This window comes from Pleurodeles waltl, chromosome 10, assembly GCF_031143425.1.
Source record: "Pleurodeles waltl isolate 20211129_DDA chromosome 10, aPleWal1.hap1.20221129, whole genome shotgun sequence".
NCBI lineage: Eukaryota > Metazoa > Chordata > Amphibia > Caudata > Salamandridae > Pleurodeles > Pleurodeles waltl.
The window spans coordinates 798727714-798754738 of NC_090449.1; the positions used below are offsets into that span (position 1 = coordinate 798727714).

A 27025-nucleotide genomic window follows, 5' to 3' on the forward strand; every position below is an offset into this window, starting at 1 on the left:
TGGGCTACCTAGGGCCTACCTTTGGAGTGTCTTATGTGTAATAAAAAGGGAGTTTAAGGCTTGGCAAGAGGTTTTAATTGGCAGTGAACCTGCAAATAAAGCTCTGCAGTGGCAGCCCTAAGACACATTTAAAGGGCTACTTAAGTAGGTGGCACAAACAGTGCTGCAGGCCCACTAGAAGCATTTATTTTACAGGCCCTAGACACATATAGTGCCCTTTACTAGAGAATTATAAGTATATGAAATATGCCAATTATGGATACACCAATGTTACTATGTTTTAGAGAGTGAACACATGCACTTTAGCACTGGTTAGTAATGGTAAAGTGCACAGAGTACTAAGCCCAACAATACTAGATCAGCAAAAGTGAGGCAAAGCAGGCAACATGTGTAGGGGGAAGGCCACCCTAAGGCTGTCAAATCTAATAGATATTCGTAAATGTACACCTTTGGTACACTTTTTGAGAAGACTTCAGCACATAGTAGGTATAGTCAGCTTTACATATACAGAGCTTTGTAATGCTTTTTCACCTTTTTGGCAAGATTAGGTTCAGCCAAGGCTTAAGATTCTAGAGAAATGCAGCCAAGTACATGGATACATCTCCTATTGGGGAAAAAAATTTTTGTGATCATTTGGGCTTACATTTAACAGATTAACAAAGAGACAAAATGCCCAAATGGAACAAGACAAAGAAAATAGCATTTTGACATGCAACACATATTTGCAGTAAAATATTTAAAGGTATTCAACTCAATGTCTTAAGTCGAATTTCCCCTTGTTTATTAAATAGAAATTCACAAGAACATACTTTGCAAGTGCTTTCTGCTGGCCATTAAAAGCAACAACTGTCCTTATGGCGGTCAGAATTTCCTCTGCAACGGCTCCTGCTTTTGCGTAGGCAGACAGTTCTTTAACAGTTAATGTTGCTAAAAGCTGGAAAGAAATAATTAAAAGTTGAGATTATGTGTTAGTTTGAAGAGTTAGAAACAGAGGTGCTGCACGTTTTCATCTGTCTCCCTCTTACTTAAACAAAAACAATACCTTTGCTATAGATTTAATTGTGTCTTTTTCTCGATTACTTTTCTTTCCTTACATCTTCTTAATGTGACCCCTAATAGTCCATCTTTTGATTTGTTGATAACTCAATCTAGCACTAACATATGTCCCAATACTGCTTTAACTGAAAAAGTCTGCCGAGCCATCAAAGGTGAAAAACCTAATGGAATGAGCTTCTTTTCATGTTAAATGAACAACCTGAAACACAAAGAAAGTGAATGTCTTGCTGTAGGAGGCAACAAATCGAAATGTGAATTTCTAGTTTTAATCTTTTTATTGGGGTTTTTAAATCAATCTACCTATCCTACAGCCCATAACCACTTTGGGAAGGGACATTTTTCTTAAAAAGTTACTAACTTCAAAAAACACAAATTGTAAATTTATCACACACTGAAAGCAGATCATCAACTCCCCCCCTCGGTTTCTTTGAACCTAACCCACTTCTCCTGTCTCTCATGTATTCCTTCCTTGGGGAATGGTCCAATACCTTAACAAGTAGAGCAGTTCCTGTATGGCTGGTAGAAGAAGGTGTCCTCTTTATCCATTATTTTCTGGTCTTTCAAATTTCTGTACTGGATTGTTTTCAGTACTCCTTAGTTTTTGAGGTATGCAAGTTCTCTAAATTTGGAAGAGGGGTACCCTAGACAAGGTTTTCAGATTTTTTTAGAAACTCAGGGGTCCTGGGATAATTAAAGTACAATTTGTTCCATACACATTATGGTTCAAAGCTTTTTTTTTTTTTTTTTTTTTTTTTAAATCAGCCTTGCAGTAAGGGTGTCTTCTTCCCTGCTAGCAACGAGAATACCATTTTTGTATCCTTCTGTAAAAGTGAGTCTGCTGGGTAATTCTAGTAATGTATGTGGGGAATCTGTTAATTTCCGTGTGAAATATATTATCTAATGCATCCAACACTCCTTTCCAGTCGCAATGGTGCCTACGGCAAGTCCAGAGTGCATGAGATTAAACTCTCAGTCCTACCTTTTCTGACAATAGTTTGCATATGTCAGATCTTAGTCCCTGGTCTCCCTTTTTTCAGTAATAAACATTTATTGAAGACCTTCAGGTTGCTAGTCGTGGCCCATCTGATATCACATTGCCTTATCCACAGTCTGATTTGCCAATAGTGAGATTGCTCTGCCACCAATATCTGAAATTCTATTTTCAGTTATTCAAAATCTTTATTTCCCTCCTTGTCAAATAGATCCCATCTTCTAGTGCATCTAGCTTTTGCCCAGACATAACATGCTGGTGTGTACTCTGGAGAAGAGTGGTTTGTCAATTATTGGGGTAAAACACAATGGGAAAGTAGTCAATCCTTTCTTAACTGCCACCCCATTCCAAAGTGCAAGTGTCACCGTAATCTCTGGTGAGGATAAAAGTCCTCATGCTCCAATTCTTTTCCAACCAGGGTACCTTCCAAATATATATATATTCACAAGACTAACTGAGCAACAAAGCACCATTGATTTTCTGACTTACCATGAAGTGCAAATAGGAAGCCTGGTGATATTTTATTATATCTGGAACACCTACTGTCCCTTGATGAATGGGTCTTTGTTGCCTATGAATGACTGTTCTAGAACATGTTCCCTCCCATATAAACACTTCATTTTTATGAGCATGGTTAGAACAAGTGGAAGTTGTACGGCATGCATTAGGAAGAGAGTCATTGATAGGGTTATCACTTTGATTGCTGCTATGCGACCCTAACACAGCAGCTGTTTCATGTGCATTATATTTCAATCCCTTTGAATTTGCTGTATTATTGGAAAACAGTTAATCTCAGATAGATTTTTCAGAGACCTGGTAACTTTGATACTGAGGTGTTCAATGTACTGTTTCACCCTGATGACTAGGAACTTGCTGTTAGTTCTTCTACATCTGTGGGAGCATTCGATTTAGAGCTTGAGATTTGGTATGTTGACTTTAAAGCTGGCAACATGTCCTAGTCCTGCAACTGGTGCATCCTCACTGGACCCTGAATGCAAACAATTCTATTGTAAGGGTAAATGTCAGTGAGACATGGGGCAACACCGTCTGATATTAAATGGACTAGAGGTGGTACAATGGACTCCCACTTTTCCAAATTGACCTAATATCCACTCATTAAATCAAACCTAAATGTGCCTAGTAAGTGAGCCAGGAATTTCCAGTTGACACAGTCAAACATCTTTGTCCTTCTGCACTTTCTAGATGTTGTTGTTTATGGGGATAATCTTTTTGTTTTATTTCTACTGATCTACTTGTGAACAGATATGGACTGCTCAAGATCTCTCACACCCAGTAGCAGAGGTCCCAGGCTACCAGCTGTGAAGATGTTTTGTATCTGCATTTAGGGAGGTATGGACCACATATCATGTAATCCTTTCCTAGTTTTGGTATTCCTGTCACTCTTGCTTTCAGCATTGAGCTTGCAACTATCCCTTGCTTGCTGAAAGCATTGAACACATTTGTCTGAGCTGGGACCTGTAAAGTGCAATAGGTCCTACAGAATAATGGAGGGAAACTACTAATTTATGGGGATTTTCTGTTTTGTAATCTATGTATGCCTGTGATTATCTCTTCTGATCTGATGGGTTTCTCTTATTTCTCAGCCTGAGTGAGGGTTGTAACTTTGTCCCTTACAGAATTTTTTGATTGCCCTAGAGGTCTCTAGTATGAATTGATTGCATTTGCTGTTCCCATCTGATGTCCATGTTTCAACCAAGTCACACATGATTAGATCCAACTTACATCAGGAGCTTGCCTTAAATGGTTGCAAGTGATTATTTTGCCTGCTTTGTTAGCCCACCTAGCACTTTTGTTTGGTTTTGTTTGATTAGTAATGGATATGTTGCTTTGTCACTGTCAAAGGCACCCTTCTTGCTGTGAGCTTTTGCCAGATCATTTGGGATCCTGTACTTTTGTGTATCCCTTTTAGTTGCCCTTCCATTTATTCCCTGGCTTGCAAAATCTCTTGTGTAGGGTCTAGCTGATAACTGACTATCTATTGAGACTGGTACATGGTTTGAAAGGGTGAGTACCTATTTCAGTAGTAAGGATGTCTTCCTGGAGTGAAGCCAAGACCAGAAAACAGTTCAGTTTCACATTTTTATTATGTGCGTGCGAGTGAAGTCTAGTTTATCTGGTTGCTGTCCCAGCCACTTGTTAATTAGGTCCAAGTGGCTAAGCCAATCTACGATTTCTATTGTGAGTGCCCTGGAGCTATCCTTTCTCAACAAGGTCTGTCTCACATGCTGTTGGACAAAGACCTTCTTAAGGGATTTCCCTGAAACATTTAGCCTTTTTACTCTCAGTTGTTGCCGACTCTGTGCGTGGCCTTAGGACTCTGGGCACTTTCCCACTGTACCACAGGGGAAAAGTGTGAGTGCCTTTCCTACTCATGCCCTGTAAAAAGGGAACACCGGGGTGGGTAAAGCCCTGGCCACTAGTGGGATGTTGCGCTGAGTTTGCCACCCACCAGAGTAGCCTGACCAACATGTAATAGGCCTGGTAGTGCAGGCCTGTGGAGACACAGGTGCACATACGCTCAGGGTCACATCTTCCCTTTTGGGACCAGCCCTGAGTAGGCCTCCTGTTACCCCTGGAACAACCCCTGGTGGGGAGTGCCCATGAAGTGAAGAGTGCCCAAATGTGTTTTCACTGCCATCAAGATCTGCTCTGGCCATAGGTTAATATGGGGGGGGGGGAGTTTATAATTAATCCTAGATGCAATAGTGGATTGCAGTGGAGAAGCCTCATCATGTTTACTATCATTTGATTCCCAATGACAAATCCTTTCCAATGGTAAAGGTGTTTTTGTAAGTAATACCTTGGGCATGCCACTTCTAGAGGGTGGATATTTCCATGTTCTAAAATCCCTTTGTGTGCCTTTTCGATTCAAACTTAATTTCACTGGGGCTGTGGGGTAAACACATCTGTGCATTCCCCAGGGACAGCTATAGAACTTGGACAACCAAAACAACAGACCTCTGTCATTTGAGGGCCTGGCTGTATAGATTGGAGGGAGAGGTTTTGAAACTTTGCCTCTCGGAGCTAGATCATGGCCTCATTAAAGATAAGGATCTACATTCCAGGGCCACACGGCAGACAGGACTGAAATTTAGGGGAGACAGCTGTGGTTCAAAGGGAAACCCTTTGAACCACCCCCAACTTCCAAGGCCCACTTCAATACAACTAGGGGGACCACACTTCAGCTATTCAGAGATAAACTTGCAGGAGCACAGGATGGAGTCCCCGTACTGCATGGTTTACACTGCCAGAGGAATTTGTTGTGCACAGGAGTTTTTACTGTCATGAGGAAGGATCGCACATTCTTTCTGCATCATGGCTGGCCTGGGCACACTGCTTGCTGCAGTGTGACACTTTGAAGTGTGCTCTCCAAGGGCTTGTTGCTTGCCCCCGTTCTGCGTGGAGGTCTTGGGGATATCAAAGCCCTTCTGTGCGGGACCTACACAATCTACTGTGTCACTTGGAGAGAGCTGTCCTCCTTTGCATCTAGGTCGTCTGCTGGATTCCACCCGGTAGAAGTGGAGTGAGTGTTGAACTATGTATTGGACCTGGAGACTGGATTTGCCTGGTGGGGGACCTGCTAAGTACAGCCCACATTCGAGGAGTGCAGCCATGTCACACATAAGCATTTGATTGCTAGTGAACGAATTACTGGTTGTGGGACTGTGGTTGTTGAGTGTGCCACATTTCTCTTGTGCAACCACCGACTGAATGCTCATTGTGTCGGTGTCACTGGTTGTGACCCTCTGATTTGGGGGCATACCCAGAGCAGTGCGGCATTCTACCTCATGTGGTACTGCTGAACTGATGCCTGTGTGTGGGTGAATTGGATTTGTCTGGTGCAACAAGTCATGGCGCACCAGACTTTGTGTCTCATTCCAGGGAGATGTGGAATAGAAACAGATTGAGTGCTCAGAAGTGCCTGGTGCAACTCAAGTCATTGAGCACCAGAAGTTTGTGCCTCATTCCAGGGAGGCACGGCAGTGGTAACTTTGTGTGCAGCAGGATTGTTTAGTGTGACCCAAATCATTGCACGCCAAACGTTGTGCCTCATTTCCAGGAGGCGCTGCATTGGTAACTTGTCATGTATAAGCATATTTTTCTGGGGTGTCTCAAGCCATCACGCACCAGACATTCAGCCTCATCTGATGGAGGCACTGCATTGGGCACTTTGTGTCTGTGTTCGGAAGTGTCTGGTGCAACTCAGATCATCTTGCAACAGACCTTGTGCTCATACCAGGAGGCCACAGAACTTGGTAAAATCTTCATGTGCAACTGGGGCACAAGGGGTGGCCAAGTCATTGCATCCTGATGTTGTGCCTCCTGTATTGGGAGGTGCCAAATTGGTAACTATCTGTGGAGTGTCTGGCTTGGCTGGGCACCACTGTGAATAGTGTTTCCCAAGACTACCCTCCCCCTGTGCATTGCAGACTGGGGCCCTTGCCGGAAGGCCAGTGTGTAGACCCCTGAGTGAACTTCCTGACTGGGACCAAATCTCCAATTGCCAACTGTTGCCTGATCAGCCATTCTCTCCTTCTTTCCCTGTACATTTGCCTTAGGGTCTTTACTAAGTGTAACCACCGGCTACGTCTGGCCTAGTATCTTGGGAAAAGTTGCTTCATTTCTAACTCTTGGAGGGGGGGTGGCGTGGTAATTCGTTGGGTGGAGTGGAGGAAGGTTTGGGTCCAAGAGGACTCTGCAAGCTCACTTACACATCATCTGCCGGTTGTCAGAGCACTGCCTTAGGATGCTGGAAGTGAGTATGTGCAATTGCATGGAGGCGAGTGTGGCTGACATCCCTGGCACGACATTGCAGTGCACAGTGACACCACGTGGCAGCATTGCTGTGCATGTCATTTACTATTGTGGTTGACAGTGGCGTTTACTTGAGCGGCCTAGGCCGTGGAGCTTTTTCAAATGTGCTATAGTCTCTGTATGTATACATTGCTGCTATTGTTCGGAACCACGATGCACCCTACAACCATTTTACATTAAATTGGGGTGTTTGTTGGGGTGGGTCTTGTGCTGCCAACGTGGTAGTACAGCATGTGGGTGTGGGGCGGGAAAGTATTATTTTTCTCACTTGCACATGCTGCTGATTTCGTATTAACACTGTTGGGCCATGTACTATTAGTGATATTTCTGAATGTGATTTATGCCCCAATTTACGTGATGTTCATGTGGTGGTAATTCATGTGTGTATTGAATATAACCTTTATTTGCATGCAACTTGTGTGATGTCTCATTTGTGATGCTCAGTGTACATATTGGGGGTCATTCTGACCCTGGCGGCCGGTGACCGCCAGGGTCACCGACCACGGGAGCACCGCCAACAGGCTGGCGGTGCTCCCAAGGGCATTCTGACCGCGGCGGTTCAGCCGCGGTCAGAAAGGGTAAACCGGCGGTCTCCCGCCGGTTTACCGCTGCCCCATTGAATCCTCCATGGCGGCGGAGCGCGCTCCGCCGCCATGGGGATTCAGACACCCCCTACCGCCATCCTGTTCATGGCGGGAAACCCGCCACGAACAGGATGGCGGTAGGGGGTGCCGCGGGGCCCCCGGGGGCCCCTGCAGTGCCCATGCCAATGGCATGGGCACTGCAGGGGCCCCCGTAAGAGGGCCCCACAAAGTATTTCAGTGTCTGCTTTGCAGACACTGAAATACGCGACGGGTGCAACTGCACCCGTCGCACCCCTGCAACTACGCCGGCTCAATTCTGAGCCGGCGTCCTCGTTGCAGGGGCATTTCCGCTGGGCCGGCGGGCGCTCTTGTGGAGAGCGCCCGCCGGCCCAGCGGAAATGTTTGAATGGCCGCCGCGGTCTTTTGACCGCGGTGCGGTCATTTGTCGGCGGGACCTTGGCGGACAGCCTCCGCCGTCCGCCAAGGTCTGAATCAGGCCCATTGCGTGGTTGTTCTGTGCCAATGCTTTATACATTGCCTCTGTGATAATCCTGACAGCTCTGTGCCAAGCTACACAAGGGTGAGCGCAGGTTATACAGTGAGTGTAATCACCCACCCCTTACGGGAGTGGTAGGTTCTTCTTGGCTAGGACCTCGGCTCATCCAACCGGAATGTGCTGCCTCTAACACATCTAGAACGGTATTTAAGTCACCTCTGATGATAATGTCCAGAGCAGTCTTGATCAATTCTGTAATAACTTTACTTTGGCCAGTGTTTGGTAACATTTGGTGTGTAAAGTTTTAGATAGGTTAGTAGTGGTGGACCCTCTTTGAGCTCCGGCCACCTACTCTAGGCATCCATTTTGTATTTGTATTTATGCATTCATAAAGCATGGTTCGGTCATCAATTAGATGTGCATCGTGGCACTGTAGCAAACGTGAGGATTTGGACAAAGTGGATTTCAAGATGGAAATCTCAACCATTATTATATGGATAGAAACAATGGAGTTTTAAAAGTCTTCCTGGACCTAAGCATATTCTGTTCTTTCCACAAAACTAGGGGAAACTTATTTCAATGGTGGGCTTGACTAAATAAATCTTACATTGAACAACAGTTGTTTGGTGCAAATTTTCAAATGCAAAATGAAATGTACAGTGTCAAAAATGTATCTTTAAATTATTATCTTTCTGGGCAAAGACTGTTTGTAAACATAATGATGTCCAATACTTAAACAAGAATTACCCTGTTGATTTTCACCATCACGTGTGCCACCTTCACTTACTATTTCAAAACTGTAGCTCTCAGGATGCAAATGGCTACTCGTTAGAATACCTTGACTGACAGCTATGGGTACCCCACTTGCTCACACAAAATTAGCTTTGCCCTGTTCTAGTGCCTACAATACACATTTAACATGAAGAAGGAAACCACATATTGCACAGTACATTACTTTATACTAACCTTTGACCAAACCGCCGCCGATATTCCAAGGAGTGGACTAACAGATAAAATAACCAGGGTGAGCTTCCAGCCTTTCACAAATCCAATAACAATTCCAGTTATAAAGGTAGCAAAATACTGTACAAAAATGCAAACTTTGTCTCCCAGACCTTCGTTGATAGTATTAATGTCACTGCAAAAACAAACCACAGGTGGAACCTATTAGCATTGTTTAACTCAATTAAATGATAGCAACACTACATACACTTACATCATCCCAGTTGTCAATATGTAGGTCAAGGCGTTTTCATCTGTATTTGTTTCACAACAATCATTATTTGATGTTATTTTTATTTGTAAGTGTACACAGAAATGGCAGTTGAAGGACTCGTATATAGTTTAACAAGAAAGACAAATGGGTGGAGCCATGTCACACTGCTGATATGTTTTTTGCCCTCTGGCACAAATTGCAGCAAAGCAATGGTCTGTGTTCTGATAAATGTGCTGCCATATTTATTTTGTTACATAATAAATATATAACAAATCTTAGATGCATTAAATGTACATTTTCCAAACTATGGAGCATTGCTATACAATTGTGGTAAAGTGAAATACTTTGGAACGCATAACAGCATAAAGATATGTCTTTAATTTCCTTATTGCAGTCGAGTTGTGACATCTCTGGTCACCTGAAATAAGAATGTGCCTTAGCTGCTAAACTGTACTACCATATTACACAAGAGTTGTAATGGCATGATGCCGCTGCCAGATCCAGAAGCCAAGGTGAAAGACAGGTCACAGAGCATTTTTATAGCTGCATATTAAACTAATTTACTTAATGTTTTGTTTTTTGTAACTTAAACTTGAACCAGTACAAAGGAGAGATTATGGCAACATATTTATTGCATGCTGTAGTTCTTTACTGAAAAGAATGGATCTCTACATGCTACTAATCATTCAGAGCGGCTGTTTTTTAATCAAAATAAAATCAAACTAATTCTTATATGTTTCGCAGGAAAATACTAACTGCTTTTCGATGTGCTCAAGTTCGCACCAGATAGTCTGCTTTTATTCTTCATGTCTGAAGCCTCAATCTCTCTTTCAGATGAAGGAGCAAGACATGAAGGAATTAAGGAGGTTGTGGAATGGGGGATGCTGTGACCATGTTTTAAGGAGTAACATGTCCTCTGCAGTAGATTACTAGGAGTTTGCAACTTGGCCTTCAACATCATGCCACTATTTGTCTACGGACCTCCTACCTCACATGCAATATCCTTATAATGTACGGCTATGGTACTTTATCCCATATATTGCCATTTAATTGATTTCATACATATTTTTAGCGAAGCAAGCAATATTCACCCTTAGGAGATCGACTAAAACCAAATCCCTACCTACTTATCAGTGGGAAGTATAAGGCTAGTTAGAGTATTCCACCGCCAACCTCAACTTTGCTTCTTTAAATTTAAGGGAGATTTACCTTCAAATCTCAGTATTCACAGTAATCATGGTTAGAATTAATCAATTAGTTTCTTCTTAGCTGCTCGACTACCTATTCTTGTGCATCACCTTTTGTACACCAAGGTTTAAATACAAATGCCCCTTTGCAAAAACTATAATACATAAAATCCATGTAGACATACATAAACCCAGCAGATATGTACTTAGATAATCTGCCTTCAAGAAGCAGCAATATTTTTTTCTTAGATTTCCATTCAAGAAGATGGATATGCAGGAATATTTTATTAAAATGTCAAGGAAACTAAATCTTAGAAGGATATCAAGAATGGTTGAAAAGTCTACAACTAAAACATATTAACATTAAAAAAATTATATTAAGAATTTTGCAACAAGTTTCACCACTTTCTATAAACGTAATCTTCTTAAGTTCAGCTTTTGTAAATAAATACATATATTGGACCTGTCTAACTACAGCAATTGGTGTACCTAACTTTAACACTGTGCTACAAAATTATTGAGTGAACTTCTATGTATTTAACATGCACTATTAAATGAAGTCATGAGGAACCCTCCCACACTGGCAGTGAACAAGGAGACATCAGGGTTTTCTTTACAATGGGACAAAGTGAACAACACACCAATTCTATAAATATAATCTCTGGGAGATTCTCTTTGTGGAATCATGCCAAGTACATAATGGTAAAATCAACTAAAACGGATGAATTTTATACTGAAAATAACGTGACTGGTTTATTTTTGGTCATTTACTCTCAGAAGTTTCACAGCATAACTCTTAGTCACAGATTGACACCTTAAGTTAAAATGGATTTGATTAGTATTTTTAACAACTGCTTTATTAAACAGTATGGACACAAGCATCTATAAAATGCTTCTGCAGGATTAGTGATTCATTGAACAGGGGGAGGTATGTCAGGTGAAACAGGATATATATTGAAGAAAATGTTACATGTTTGCCTTACACTAAGGGTATTTTTAGAAAATGGTCACTTTTGAGCTAGGACAATTTTTTATGCCCGTTTGTAGATCAAAAAAGAAATAAAATGTGCTATTGTGCACATAAGAAAAAATCAAGATGACAAATACATCTCAGTTTTAAAATGGGTCATAATTATGTTGCCAACATAAAATGAAGACAGTGTTGAGATTCTAGCAAAGTATTCCACCAATATGGAAGCTTCAGAATTTTATATATGCATTTTGAGAAGTAATTTTATAAAATAATTCTATAAAAGAATACTGAACACATCTAGTCCCTTTCTGTAAAAGGGAAGTTCGCAACATACTTGACCAGACCCAGTCCATTTACTGAAGCAACCACAGCACAGAAACTGTATTTATTGCCGCCACAGAGGAGATCTGCACTTCACTGGACCAAAGAGAAACCGCTGCTTTATACTGCTGGTCCTCTCCATTGTGTTAAACACCATGTCTCACTCCAGACTCATCGAAAGGTTACATGAATAAGACATTCAAGAACCAGCCCTCAAATGGATATGCTCTTTATTCACAGGAAGAACACAGAGTCAGACTCCCACTCTACATCTCTGAGTCAAAGGACTTGATCTGCGGAGTTCCCCAAGGTTCATGACTCAGACCAACCCTATTCAACACAACACCACTTGCTGATGTCATCAGAACACAAGGCATCACCATCACTGTCTACACCAATTACATGCAGCTTATCATATCAATGTCCGACAAATCAACTACCATCAGAACGAACTTCACCAAATGCGTGATCCACGTAGCAGAGTGGATAAAAAACAGCTGCCTACAGCTCAAGTTGACAAGATAGAAGTGTTGATCTTCGGGAACAGGAATTCCTGCTGGGACTCCTCTTTGTGGCTGTCAGAGCTTGGTCCCACTCCAACTCTCACCAACCATGCAAGAGACTTGGTAATCATCTTAGATGACAAACTTAACATGGCAGCACAGGTCCCCTGACTTCGATATACTACACATCCTCAGAAATGTTTTCAAACTGATTGGCAAGAATTCCAGACATTCCATCACAAAAGCAGAGTAGATTACTGCAATGCACTCTATGCTGGAGTCTTCAACCACCTCCTCCAAGACTTCAGACCATCCAGAACACCGCAGCAAGTCTCATCTTAGACCACCGACGCTGCACCCACACCACTCCTCAGAGAACTCCACTGGCTGCTGATACACAAATGCTGCCAATTCAAACTCCTCATGCATATACAGTGTACTTCAGAACTTGGGTCCTGTATATCTCAGAAGCCTTCTTCACCTCCACCAACACACCAGACACCTGTGCTCAGCTTCACTTTCTTTTGCACACACACCCTGTATACACAAAGGCAGAACAGGAGGCCTAGCCTTCTCCTACATTGCACTCAAAATATGGACTGCCCTCCCTCTACACATTAGAGTCTATTCCTCACTTCTTGAATTCCGCAAGAGACCAATAACCTGGCTCTTCAACTAACCCCAGTATGGCTTTCACACCTATATACCTGCACCAGTGCCCGGATGACCTTTCAAGGGAGACATAACATAACATAACATAACATAACATAACATGGGTCAGCTCCTGAAATTAAACTTACTATGCGCTAAATGGGCAAGGTAAACTCTATAAATGTTTCAGTTATGGTCATAGTCATAACTGAGCTGCATATAGCTAGAACAATGGCAGAATAGTTGGAATTCTGTTGAGAAGAAGTTGTTAAAGTACAAAAAAATAAGTACCTTTCCTATTTTTTCTATTTCCTTCACATTATCATTTTATTAACTGACATGATAATAGCACTGATGACTTCATTATAAAAGTATTAATAGTGCTTCAGTAACTAACAACTATCTCTTGTAATATAATGTCCTGTTAGGGTAGTTTTGTTTCATGACATTGGACTGAGAATGCACTAGTAACTGAACCACCATCCTAACTTTTGCAAAATGATTCACTTATGTTCTTGTCCTAATTTACTTGACAATTGCCTTTGATATTCTCACCCTAGCACACTTCCTATGGCTTGACAGTTCAGCAAGTACTTAACTGATCATAGGACCTGCTCAGGATCTCTTGCTATTCCCTTGTGGACAGTTGACACGCCTATCTAACTACCTTCTCTGTGGCTTGGGATTTCAGAGGTATCTTTTTTGCATCAAGGCTGTTGTAAGAGGAGATAAGGTTTCAAAGTATACAAGCTGAGACAGAGTTTATATTGGGATTTCTTTACTTGCTTATCCATCTCTCCCCTTTTTTCCTCAGACACATTCACCTCAAGCAACAATACCAACTACTGGGGCTTTTATCTGAGCTGTCGTATAGGAATGAACTTAAAACTCCAAGCCTTGTTTTAGGTCACACAGCTGAATAGAGTCTTTGTGAACAACAACATTGTCTCTTATCACCAATCTGGCCAAAATAGCACAATATCTAGGAATCAAGTGGCCAACTCTATCAAGCACTGCACAAATACCATGCATGTTAGTCTCTATGAAGACTATCTGGTCTGAGTACGAAGAGTCTAAAATTAATCAACTAGTTTAATTCAAGACCTAAAAAAAAAAAGATGAAGGATCCACATTCCTCCCATAAAATCTTCAACTGGCTTTTGCTCAAGATATTACACTTGTACCTCCAAACATGAACATTGCCTCCTTGGCAATCATCTTCTCCTGAAATATTGTGGCCATTCAAAAAACAATACAGTTCATGGTGTGTGAATGCAGCAACTTCTATGATATAACAATGTATAATGAACATTTGACCAACATCACGTACAACACTGAAAAGTATTGTCAATTCAGCTAGAATTTATATACTTCAATAACATGAATGCTACCTTGAATCAATGGAAATAGAAATGTATAGACTCAATGCCTGTCCTAATATGACTACTTACTCGGTTAATCTAGTGTTCAGAGTACCAATCTGATTAGTGTCAAACCAAGACATTTCCTGATGAAGAACTGCATAGAAGAACTTTTGCCGGATTCTTGCGGTCTGTCTGGTAGCAGCCACCAAAATTGATGATACTTGAAAAAAACTCAATACAAGCACAGCAAATCCAATTCCAATGAAGTAATATGAGTATCTGTTGATGAAAACAAAGTAGAGTTTGTAACGTATTGAAGTTTAACACCAACAATAAGCATTGTTATAACATACTAGCATATTTACGTGCAATTTCAAGAAATATAAAAAACATTTTACTTAGAAGACATATAAATGCTCCTTATAGAAATCCATTTGATATTTTTTGATTTACTCATTGAGTAGTACACCTGAGTTTGTAGCTTCCTTCATGCTGTGTCTTCTCTTTACATTTGTCATATTAATAATCCAGTATCTCTTAATATATATTTGGGATGCATTTGATAGTCTGAAGTCAGTTGTTCTCAGTCTTTTACTTTCTGTGCTAAAGATTGTACTTCAGATGGAGCTTTCAGGCATCTTCGGGTGTACATCTTGTACAGTACACTTGACCATATGTATCTTTCTTAGATAACATGAACTCTGTTCCTAAAAGCCAAGTACAGCACATTGAAGTCAATCCTCTCCTGTACCAACAAGTATTGCAGCATAGCCAATGGTTTTGAAGTAAGTTCTCATTGTGCATTGTAAAGAGCCGCCTACGATCTGTTGCTGTACCTTCACATCCATGTAGTATCATGGCTTGCTAAGCACTGCCAATGTAATTGCTCTCAAATAGCTACCGCTCTGGGAGGTCACCAAGGAAAGTGCCTGTTTTGTCAGTTTAATATAGAAATTCCAGTCCTTTTGACAAATGAACCCTCTTTCTTCATTGAGAGACCACTATTGTTATAAACCACCAGGCTTTCTACAGCCTGCAACATGAGTGGCACAGCACCTATTACCTGCTCAATCCAGTTGAATTAGCAAAGTTGTTGGGGTTTCTAACATAAGCACCACTTAACATGCAGACAAAATCGCACTGGATCCATCCCACGCCTTCTTTTTTCTCACGCTACACTGCCAGCTGGATTTCATTGGGACCATCTAAAAACAAAGATAGGTGCCCCTAGGAGTCCAATCATTGATATCTTATTAGAATGAGATGGGGGGGGGGGGGGGCTTGCCCTGTAGACATCAAAGCAGAGAAACTGGTAAAAGAAGTACCCCACTTTCACTTGTGACACACCTAGGAAAATAAAAATAAACCAGAAATTACCCGCTTTCATCAGGCCCAGAGTTTCCACTCATTTCACCAGTGACTGATGTTGCATCACATCAGAGTTAGATGACAAACCAAGTAGAAAATGCATTCTGCCAGCCACCCTGATATCTAGCTCACAACAGTTTTGTGCAAATATAAAATAGTGCTATCTCTTTTGTGTCAAAACGCAAACTGCCTTCAGTTCAATAGCTCAAGTGTTTTAATGTGGGCCTCCACAGCACTTTCCAGTACAGTTGAGACCATTCAAAGGTTTAATGTGAGCCTGGAGCTTTAAAGATAATCTCATGCTAATGTTGTATTTTAAGATTTGAGATTGAGATAAAGGCCATATTTGAAAGCCAAGATACTGATGAGTAAATGATTGGTGCCTGACTTCTCATTTTGCCCCTCCCTCTAACGCACAATTTTCTCCATCTTGATCATCTCTATATTTCTCTCACTACCTCATCCTCGATGTATGCCAATTTGAGGACATATTTATTTGCGGTTACATATATCCAGACATTAAAGCTACAATTTCAAGTGCTGTGTGCATGTATGTCTTTTTAATCTTGTTCACTGGTCACTCAAATATCCACTGGGTCACCCTTCCAGTATCTTCCTTTCTATGTAAAATATTGTTTTGCAAGTTGAAACAATCTGAATCGAATCACAAAACCAAGAGGCTTAAAAAAAATTGTGTTGATTCCTTATTTCTGAGAGCCAACTTGAAAGCTTAAGTAAGCTGACAATCGGTAATAAATTCAAAGGGTTCAGAACATAAGTACCCCATATATGCTTAACTAGCTCCACAATAATCATGACACCGTATGACATGTTTACTTTGATTTTATTGGCAGTCAGAAATGCCTTAATCCCTTTTTCAAAGATAAAGGTTTTCCTAGACAATCTATGATATACCAGCTAATACTAATGAAAATATATGGTCATCAGGATATGCCAGGATGGATCCCATATGGAGTGTTGCAATGATACCATCAATAAATGGAAATAGTATATTTAATATTCACTTAGCCAGAAATTAATGTCTCAAAAACACACAATGAGTTTGTCCTTACTTTGTCATTTCAGTTTCTATATCGAAACCAGGAATCTGGAAACAAGTGGGATTGGATAGCATTGACATATTTACTGCAAAGAGAAGAAAATAAATACATTGTAAACCACAAAGAAAATGATACTATAGCTGCAAGTGGAATCATTTTGGGGCAGGTAAATGCTGCTCCTTTCTATTTTCGTTGTTGCCTCAATCTCAAAATCCACTCTTGATTATTTTAATCATTGTGAAGACTTGGGTGTATTATATGGTATGGCTTTGCAGCCTTCCCAGGTAATACACTCAGAAAAGCTGCCCTGTGTGCCATCAAGCTCATTTGTAAAAACCTAATCCCAACCCTGGGTAGCTGTGAGCAGCAATGCTTATACACAGGAACTAGTGTCTAGCATTTAACAGTCCCAAGCAACAAAATAAGAACACCACATGAAATCAAAGAAATCAGACACCAATTTATAAAAATAGATTATATTTGTATTAATTTTTAGTGCTTAAAATGAGAAAAATACCCCAGAGCATTCCAGAGATTGAGATTTAAGTTTTCTTTAAAAATCTCTGTTCAACTGCAAACAAGCATTGCTAACTTTAAAGCTTATAAGCTTTTGAAAAGTTGGAGCTTGCCTACTTCAGCTGGTTTAGGTAACTTAATCCAACGTGGAGAAGGTCTGGAAGACCAAAAAGGAGCATTTAGTCAGTTACCTGGCCATAAAGCACTTTCCAGTCCAGTTCCAAACTCTACAGCACACCACCATAGACTTCAGTGGAGTGGTCCTAATGCTGCAGATGCAGGAGAAGGGAGATGCTCAAAGATGCTATGGGTCCTGTACTGTTGACAGGGGTGCCTTTGCGGTTATTCCTTGGTCCACTGGTCAGCTGGGAGGAGTTTGGCCACAGAGGTCAGACTCACTTCAAGTCCTCTTTAAGACCTTGGAAGACAAGCTGCATCTGGGCTACTAGTCTCCATACACAGCCGTCCCCGCGATAGCCTTTGATGGAGGCTGGTGTCCCTGGGGACCAATCTGGACTTAGATGACACTCCAAGGTCCAGCTGACTTGGGTACAACTTTTGGCCATTAAGGATCAGTCTCTAGGGGTGCCCAGTGGCAGTCAGTGATGATTCTCCAGAAGTGGCTACTGACTTACCGAGTTGGGCTACTTCAATTTTGATGTACCTGTTTGCTGGTTTAGGGGGTCAGCTGACTGATTATTTAAGTCACTTCTTTGGGCTGGTGTTTGAGAAGGACTTTTTCCTAAGCCAGGAGCCACTGGCACAGTCCTCGCTTCACTAACCCAAGGTGTGGCAGATGCAGTCCAGCAGACCGTACAGCCTCTCTTTGCCAGGTCCAGGGCTCTTCAGGGTAGTTCTTCTTTGATACTTGTTCTAGTTCTGACATGATCGGAGGTTTAGGGTTCCATATTTATTGCCATACACTGCCCTAGGAGAATGATGCGGTCACTAGCCAATGGGTTACCATGTCCCCTCCCTCTTGGTGACAACTTTCGGGCTATGTGTGTGCCATCCAGCAGTCCCAGGGTGCACTATTCTGTCCACTCCCAAGATGTCAGGACTCCTGTACACATGTTAGGAGCTTCTAGCTCGTCCTGGAGGTGTGGCTACCTGGGGACTACATGGCCAAGGGAAAACTGCTTTGGACACTGGTGTGCCCTCTCTATTCCCATCACCAGCCCATCTACCTGACGACAGAGCAGCCGTTAAGAGTGTGATCGGCAGTTGCCCATCAAAAGCAGCTTCTCCTTTGAAGCTCGCAATTTGGGCTAACACCTAGCCCTGTAGTAGGGTGCTATTGTTACTAAGCCTGGGAGTCATTGTCACTATGCACCAGGGAGGACAGAAGCTGTCTGGGGTGCAGTAACAGTGTGAGAGCACTGGGCAAACTGGGTCATAGAGTGGCAACTTACCAAAAATTCATAACAGTGGCATTATATTTGACCTGTGCATCATGTCGGGTTAAATGTCACAATTAATTTGATACCTTACAGTAACCATCCAAGTAGTCCAATTCAGAAGTTAGCCAGGCTGAGGTGTCAGCCAGTAGCCCTGGGTTAGCCAATGGGGCTGCTAATTCTTCCACAGAAAAAAAACCAATTAGGAAGTGTTGGTGCCAAGACAAGTATATGAAATACATATAGTCCCTAATAATATACAGCTTTTTACCTTAGGACTTAATAGGCCTGAATTAGGGGAGACTTAGGACGTGGGGACTTTGTCATTGGTTTCAATGGCTAAGTCAAAATTGCAGTGTGATCACTGCCCTCCCAGTCTGCAGTGGCAAGCTGGGAGACATTTTGTACTTTGTCAGGCACAGGGCAGCACAATCACTGCTGCGTCACTGGGTGGACACTCTGCCTTATATGTCCTGAGTACCCTATACTTGGTACTTATAAGTAAACCAGTTTATACCAATCGGAGGTAGCCAATTCGACCTACATTTTGTTAGGGTTAAAACACGGGCACTGAGATCTGGTTAGCAGGTCTCACTGAACTCAGAGTCAAAACCTCCCCAGCACCAGTCCAAAAATAAGGGGTGAACCTACAGTGAGGCATTTCTATACAAGTATCAAAGTCGTTGTTCGTTCCATCCCTGGTGCTTGTATCTGGCATTTTCTTTAATGCCTTAAAGGACACTACATCCCAGTGCATGAACTGTCTGGTTACCTCTCTTAGCACTCACTGATTTTATGTTTGTCTTTGACCATGTACAGTGCACCACTGCTTTTAGGTGGGTTCATGCTATGAAAATACTACATATATACATGCATACAGATAGGACAGGCATACTTTTTTTTGTTTGCAAACACCTTCAGGGTTGATATAGATTGTTCCAAATTGAAAGGATGCCCAAATCTTCCAGCAAAATACACTGAATCACTAATGACTTCCAATAGGAAATACAAAAATCCTAATGAAAGTGAAATATGAGTGGTGGACACTGTGACTGGAAATATGATCAGTTAAAATACAGAAATCTCAGGTTGCAGTTTAAATGGACTCACTTACTATGTAGAACACAATTTGTAAATATATATTTACCTGTAGTTATATTTGTCTGCCCACTCTTGACAAAGGCATCAGTCATTTCACCAAATATAATTATCATAAGTGGTAATCCGACACCATTGGCAAGCGCACAGAGCATGCTTAGGATCACCAAAAATGTATCAAGCCCATCAGCAAAGCAAAACTATAATGAAAAACAATTCAAAGAGGTTAGACACTTCACATAAACAAAGTTAAAAATAATGCAAGCGCACCCACAACTTTTTTTTATATATAATTCCTGTAGTCAGGTGCCCAACTCCTATCCTTATTGTTCAGACAGTTTTCTTGATTTGCAAAACGTTGCTCTGGATGTTCAAAATGTACTCCTGTTGATTGGTTCCTAACAGTGCTTACATTGGTGTAAAAAAAAAAAGTGCAGGATCTCAAAGATGGAAATAACAGAGCAAGCAATGTTTACCTGACAACCTGTACCATTTCCAAGCAGCAAGTCTTTGCACAGATTTTCAGAGGTAACGCTTCCTTTCTGTTTACATTTAGGGACATGCCGCTGTTTCAAAAACTACTGTTGATAGTGGATATTGGCAATGGCCAGCCCAAATGAAGCACCCTCCCCTAAGAATAGAGGATATGTCTGATGTTGTGGCACTGCAAAGAACGTTAGTAGAAATGCTGGACAGTTGTGTGTTTCCAGGAGCACTCAACTGGCCAAATATTTACTCATGCACAACTTCAATTAGATGGAAACATCTGCATGACTGAATGCTGGAGAAATGTAGCTTTCTTCTGTTTGGCCTTGACCTATGTCCAATATCGCAGACCTCAGGACACACTTAACACTGCCTTGAAACATCATTTGGGGTTTCATAGGTTTTTTGCTACTTATGCTGGTGGAGGTGTATGGTTGACCTGAAAATATCCATATAACCAATATTTTCCTTTAAGTGATCAATGAGAGGGCCTGTTCAAAGCTTTGTTTGGTATATTTTTGTGAACCACACTCCCTACAGGTTTCTATTTGAGGATTAGGTTTGTGAGATGTGAGGTTTCTGTGAAAGAAGGTCTAGGTGAAAGGAGAGTTACGTCCAATGGATTGGCTCAGACAAATCAGAAATGGCAAAGGAGCAGGGAAACACAGCGAGGAAACCCAGAGGTGCCCCATATTCTTCTTTGACAACACATGGTATTTTCACAACAAAGACTTTAGAACCATGTCCCTTTGCTCCCCGATCATTGTCACCTAACATTTTCTATTTCAATGCTCAGATCCTGGTGCAAGGTCAGCCTCCACTGTCTCTATGTGGGTTTTGTCACATGCTTCTTTGAGATTTTATTAATACTGATACAGAGGCATATTACAGATGGACAACTCATATGGAATTCATATGTGGCCATATTGGAGTCAATTTATGATAGATGTTGCAGCTTGATTCATTTTGACGATTGACTGCTAATAACATTTTATTGCAGGATGTGTTCCTTCTCTCATGTGCATCTCCTTATTGCATATTTATCAGCAGTGATTTTAATCCCTTCAAAACATCTGGAACACAGAAGTTGCACCCAGAGACAGATCTCCGGCAATTAAATACATTAGGATTACTGTTTAATTCTGAGTGCTAGCTATCCCTATAGTACATCTGCTGCTCAACTGACACATTGAAATGACAGACAAAACATGCTGATGAGATTGAAAACATATAATTTCAAGAAGGCTCACAAACTAAAATAATTCCATTACATATGCCTACCAGCTCTGTCAGTCCGACCATTGCCTTTGGTCCAGCTGCTTGCTTGGCGCTTTTATCTCTAAAAGGGTAAGCAGACAATAAGGCTGTGCAAAATATTGCAAACATTGTAGCTGATACTTTTGACAAAAGAAAATACCTACTTATTTTTTTTACTCTTCTTAGACGTCCCATTTTGAACAGGTTTGTCGTCATTCTCAAAGCTTGGATTCTCATAGCCGTCTATGGTGACATCTGCTGTAAAATATCACTTTGTTAGCCAGTTTCACAATTCAGATGGAAACTCAATAACCCTGGGTAAGCATGTCAAAGATTGACGGGTTGAAATATTTGTAAAAGAGGAGGCTATGCTTTTGTAGTACCTGTTTTTATATTTGAAAGGAGAGGAAAAGCCAATGGGTGTATACTCAGACTGCAGTTAGAATTGTTTTCTTACAAGACTGAAAGGATATCTGATTTTTCGGCAGGCAGGAGAAAGACCTACAAAGTATCCTAACTCTCCTAAAAAAGTTGCCCAAATCTCTATCAAATACTTAAATGTTTATTGGAAATTCCTTTGGCCATATCAATGTGGGATTTAATGTGAAAATGAAAAGTTGATTAGGATCATGTTAGATGCTGAAGGAGGATTTGAAGTGGAGGAAATGTATTTGTTATCTTTCAGTGGGATTAGGATCTAGAAACTAATGTGCATTCAGGATTAGTACACTTCAAACATCCTGAGAAGTCTTTGTCTATGTTGTTGTGCAGTTAGTAGCTCACTTTACAACCACCTTAAAGGCCTATTGGGGGGGGGGAGCTAAATATTACCTGACACTCACCTTATACATGTAGATCATGCACACTAGAATACTAATGAAAACTGAGGACAAAACCTGGAAGTCAAAACACTAGTCCAGTCTGAACATCTGGCTATTTGGAACACAAATGCAGAGACAGTATTACTCAGTGGTGAGAATTTGGCAGGTATTCGCTTACTCTAACTAAAATACCCACACTTAAAATCAAGCCTCAATATCCCAATTTAGAATTCGAAAATAGAAACCTTTTATGATGAACAAAAGGACGTATGCTCATCGCAATACTTCCCTAAGCAATTGTAACTCATTTTTTAGATTGGTTTTGTTCCTATACAAGTGGCACACATACTGTTATATACACAAGATTATCATACATCTGTTCAGAGCTCTCCTTAGATAAAGGCCTAATGAGATCTTTGACCGCCTACCTGGGCATGGAAGTCTCGAGCACTGCCGGTAGAATCAGAGAATCTTTTAATAAATTGCAGTGAATTGTGCCTTCCAGCAATCAAACTGCACTATCGGGCTGCAATGGGGATGAGGGGCGTAAACTCCTTTATTCTCTTTTGGATGAATGATGCTTAATATTTTCCTCTAAGGTAAGTGTTTAAATTATATTAAATACTTGAAGAGTGCAAAAATGACACTAAAAAGCCATGTGCTGTAGAAATGTTTGACAAATATATAAAACTAATGTTAAAAAATTATAGTAGTTGGAAAACAGAGAACATTTTAAACTAATTACTCTTCCAAAATTAATTACTTTCTTTTCCTTGCAATAAAAACAGCTAAAGTGAGTGCATGAAATATCGTTAACTAGCTGAAAACAAATGCAACTACTAATTAACTGGAAAAATTTGCTTCATGCAGGCGTGGTCTAGAAGAAGAAATTAATAAGAACAATGAGTTAATGAATTTCAGGAAAAAAAAAAAAAAAAAAAAAAATGGGATACTCTTTTTCAAACAATCAATCAGTCATTTGTAGAGTGCGTCGCTGTCACCCCTTGAGTCTCTTCCTGTATTCTGCCCGTGAGGGTGCAGTTCAGAAGGGGAGGTGTAGGTTGTTTCAGGCTTTGGCAGTGGTGTAGGAGAAAGAGCGGCTGCCACTCTGTGGCTGCGCCGGATTCTGGGTGTGTCTGTGTGTGCCAGCCAGGGAGGAAGATTGTAGGTGTCTGTTGGGTTGGCAGAAGTGTAGACTGTGGCTGATGTAGCCTGGTCCTTGATTGTGTAGGACTTACAGGCATGCTGAGGAGCTTGAAATTACATATCTTCTGGACAGGGAGCCAGTGGAGGTTTACCAGGTGGGGGTGATGTGGGCATGCCTGGGAAGGTCCAGGATGAGTCTGGAGGCAGTGTTCTGTATTGTATATAGTCTCTTTAGGGGCTGGGAAACTATGTCGGCATAGAAAGCGTTTCAGGAGTCGAGACAGCTGGTAACCAGGGCCTGGGTGATGGTTTTCCTGCTGTTGGCTAGGATCCATCTGAAGACTCTGCGGAGCATGCAGAAGGTGTGGAAGCATGAGGAGGTAACTGAATTCATCTGCCGCTTCATGGTCAGCTCATTGTCAATGATGATGCCAAGGTTATGAGGGTGGTCTGTAGGCGTTAGAGTGGGTCCAAGTTTGGCCAGCCACCAGCATGGTCCCAAATGGAGGTGTTTTTCTCGAAGATCAGGCGTTCTGTCTTGTCAGAATAGAGATTCAGGCAGTTGGGGCCATATGTACGAACACATTTTCCCATTGACACAGAATGGGAAAAACCCTTTGCTACATCTTGCCCTTGGTCTTTATCCAATGGATACGGTGGTCATGCACTGCAGAAGTTGGTTCTAGTGGTGGAAGGGTCTTCAGTAAGTGAGGGGATCAGTTGAGTATCGTCTGTGTAGGAGATGATGTTGAGTCTGTGGGATCTTACAAAGTCAGCCTTGGGGGTCATGTAAGTATTGAACAAAGTGGGACTGAAGGATGAACTTTGGGGTGAGCTGCAAATTATGCTCTTGGGTGCAGAGGTAAAGGGGGTAGTTGGGCCCTCTAAGTGTGGCCTGTCCAGAAGGAGATGACCCATTTGAGAGATTTTTTGTATTCTGATGCTGTGGAGTCGGTTGATAAGGGTGTGGTGGGAGACGGTATTGAACATGGCTGATAGGTCTAGGTGGATCAGTGTGGTGGTTTCCCCGCGGTCGAGGAGTGTGCCGATGATGTCAGTGGTGGTGATGAGTGCAGTCTCGGTGCTGTGGTTGGAATAAAAATCTGATTGGGAAGTGTCTAGAAGGTAGTTTTCTTCCACGTTGCTGGTAGGCTAACAATTGATGACCTTCTCGAGTACTTTGGCTGGGTAGGGGATTAGAGAGATGGGTCAGTAATTCTTGTTTGTTGGGGCGGCAGAGGGTTTTTTCACAAGGAGTTTGATTTCTGTATGGTTACATTGGTCTGAAAAAAAAAATGCAGAGGTGATGGAGGTGTTGAGGATGCTGGTGAATTCCATGCTGATGAGGTTGGTTCCGAGGCTGAACAGGTGTAGGGGGCATGGGTCGGTGGATGCCCCAGAGTGAATAGATGACATGGTGGCTGGGTAGACTGAAGAGATGAAACATGCATTTTGCTTTAGCAATCCAATTCATAACCAAATTCGTAGAAGGTGCATCATGTTTTGCTGGTGCTTAGGAGATTCTTCTTACAATATGCACATACTTAATTAAGTATACTTTAGTCTCTGGTCCAAAATATGGAAGGATATTTCAAAACTCTAGGAAATTCCACAAAAATATTAAACCTCTGCCACCATAAAGCCTTATATGATTGCGTCAATTATATCCATATTCTGGCTCCCAGGCAGCCATTAGATTTGCTTATTGATCAATTGCAAAAATTTGCATTAACTGATAAGATGATGGGCACACTTAACAGATTGTGGGTGTACCAATGTGTTCCATCTATTTACTTATCACAACATGAAAGGTTGAGGCGGTGTGTAGGGGGGGGGGGCAGCTTTTGTTTTTTGTTTTCCAGTGCATTAGGGGGTCAGGAGTAGAGCAGAAGTGGCTGGGAACATCTTGCATCAAAAGGAAAAAGCATGTTTCTTGGAAAAAAAGACAGGTGTGTGCGCAATATGATATTATGATAATTGATAGCCCACGTTTTCAGGCCTGAGATATGGTTAAGGAGGGTCACTTATATTGTTGGCGCAGTCAGTGCTACAGGCTCACTAGTAGCATTTAAGTTACAGGCCCTGGGCACCTCTGGTACACTTTGCGAGGGACTTATAGGTAAATTAAATATGCCAATTGGGTACGAGCCTATGTTACCATGTTTAGGGGAGAGAGCACAAGCACTTTAGCACTGGTTAGCAAATGTAAAGTATGCAGAGTCCTAAAACCAGCAAACATGAGATCAGAAAAATGGAGGGAGACAGGCACAAAGGTGGGGGAAGACCACTCTAAGGCCGTCAGGTCTAACACTCGGTCAAACTCTTTGCGCAAACTTTGCTTGTCTTGTCTAACCCTTTTTTTTTTTTTTTTTTACAATAAAGATATTACCCAAAGTATTTGCTGTAAGAACATTCTAACTGTTTTAGTTTTCGATTCATACAACAATATCACTTTGGCATAATAATGTTCACACCAAAGTGTGACTCTTTACAGACCAAACACTGAAATACGCGCAGTTCGGACATATACGTTTTTTGTTTTGAAACCAAAAAAATGAACCACGTTTCATTAAGAAAATTACTTTTCACATGTTGAAGCTCTAGAGAATTTCTTCTTTTTTTTTTTTTTTGCTAAATACAAAAAGAGTCACAGTTCTATTTAAAATGACAACATCTAGGAAGTTCACAATGTGTAAAATAAGCTGCTTCTACTCACCACCTTTATAACTTGCACAACATGTTATGTTGGGCAAAATAAATCGTACGCCGTTTGCTGTGGTGTGTAAACATTTGTGCAAAGCTTGTAAGCCAGCCCTTGATTTAAAAACCACATTGAATGAGGTAAACCCCACATACATTGTTCACTGTATAAGCATGAATACTCATGTAATGGATAAGTAGCTAAACTCAACTTTAAGCAGTATCTCTGTATTCTAGGGGATGGCTGTATACATTTTTTCTGCACTACTTGCTTCCTTACGTAGTACTGTTTACATTTGCATAGCAGATATGCAAAGAGTGTGTGAAGTTACCTTCCATCACCTTCCTGTGTCCGCGTTGCTTCTGCTTGTAAGAGATTAATGTGGAAGACTGATGATCCCAGTCAGGTTAAAGTGCTCCCATAAGCCATCTTTCTTGAAATGGTGCCTTTGAGCGGATACAGCCATACAACGCATGCTTGATGAGAATGCAGCTTCACAGGTACTAGGGTTTCTTGAACAGGACTCACATCCATGAATTATTTACATCTAGAGGTGTGATACTACAAGCCATTGTTGAGGGATCACTTTACCTAACCTGGACATCTGACACCCGCTCTGCACTTCATTCCAAATGGAGTTTCTCACTTGCAATTCAAAACTATTTTTAAGTACTTATTTGAGTTTTCCCCTCTAATATTTTTTAAGTCCAGATTTTCCTCTTTACATTTTAATAGAGTAATATTGATGGTTTGGGAAGCATTAACTATTATATAGGATGAATAAACAGACTGCAAAAAGGGTTTGAAAAAAGTCAGCTCAGAAAAATAAAGCTACCTAAATGCTGATGTTACACAAATATCCCCTTGTGAAAATATCACTCTTTCTCTGATCCCACTATTAGCCACATAATCAAATGTGCCAGATCTGGAGTTGGAATAGAGAATGAAACCAGGAGTGATGTATATGGGAAATGCGTTTAGCTGGATTCATGAAAT

At 41.3% G+C, this 27025-nt stretch overlaps 1 protein-coding gene across 6 annotated transcripts in view; it reads right to left on the reverse strand.

Moving 5' to 3' along the window:
• The window catches only part of LOC138261905 (ATP-dependent translocase ABCB1-like), a 147095-nt gene that overhangs the window by 88504 nt on the left and 31566 nt on the right, over window positions 1-27025 (reverse strand). For 3 of the 6 annotated variants that reach the window (XM_069211461.1, XM_069211463.1, XM_069211462.1), the window contains 7 exons: window positions 21526-21616; window positions 21386-21443; window positions 19668-19818; window positions 16620-16692; window positions 14266-14457; window positions 8930-9101; window positions 810-934 (listed from right to left, as the gene is read on the reverse strand). In XM_069211461.1, coding sequence (XP_069067562.1) covers window positions 810-934; window positions 8930-9101; window positions 14266-14457; window positions 16620-16692; window positions 19668-19818; window positions 21386-21443; window positions 21526-21616 — 862 coding nt within the window. Of the gene's footprint in view, window positions 1-809; window positions 935-8929; window positions 9102-14265; window positions 14458-16619; window positions 16693-19667; window positions 19819-21385; window positions 21444-21525; window positions 21620-27025 lie in introns of all 6 variants that reach the window. The other 3 variants (XM_069211459.1, XM_069211464.1, XM_069211460.1) reach the window with 1 other exon arrangement.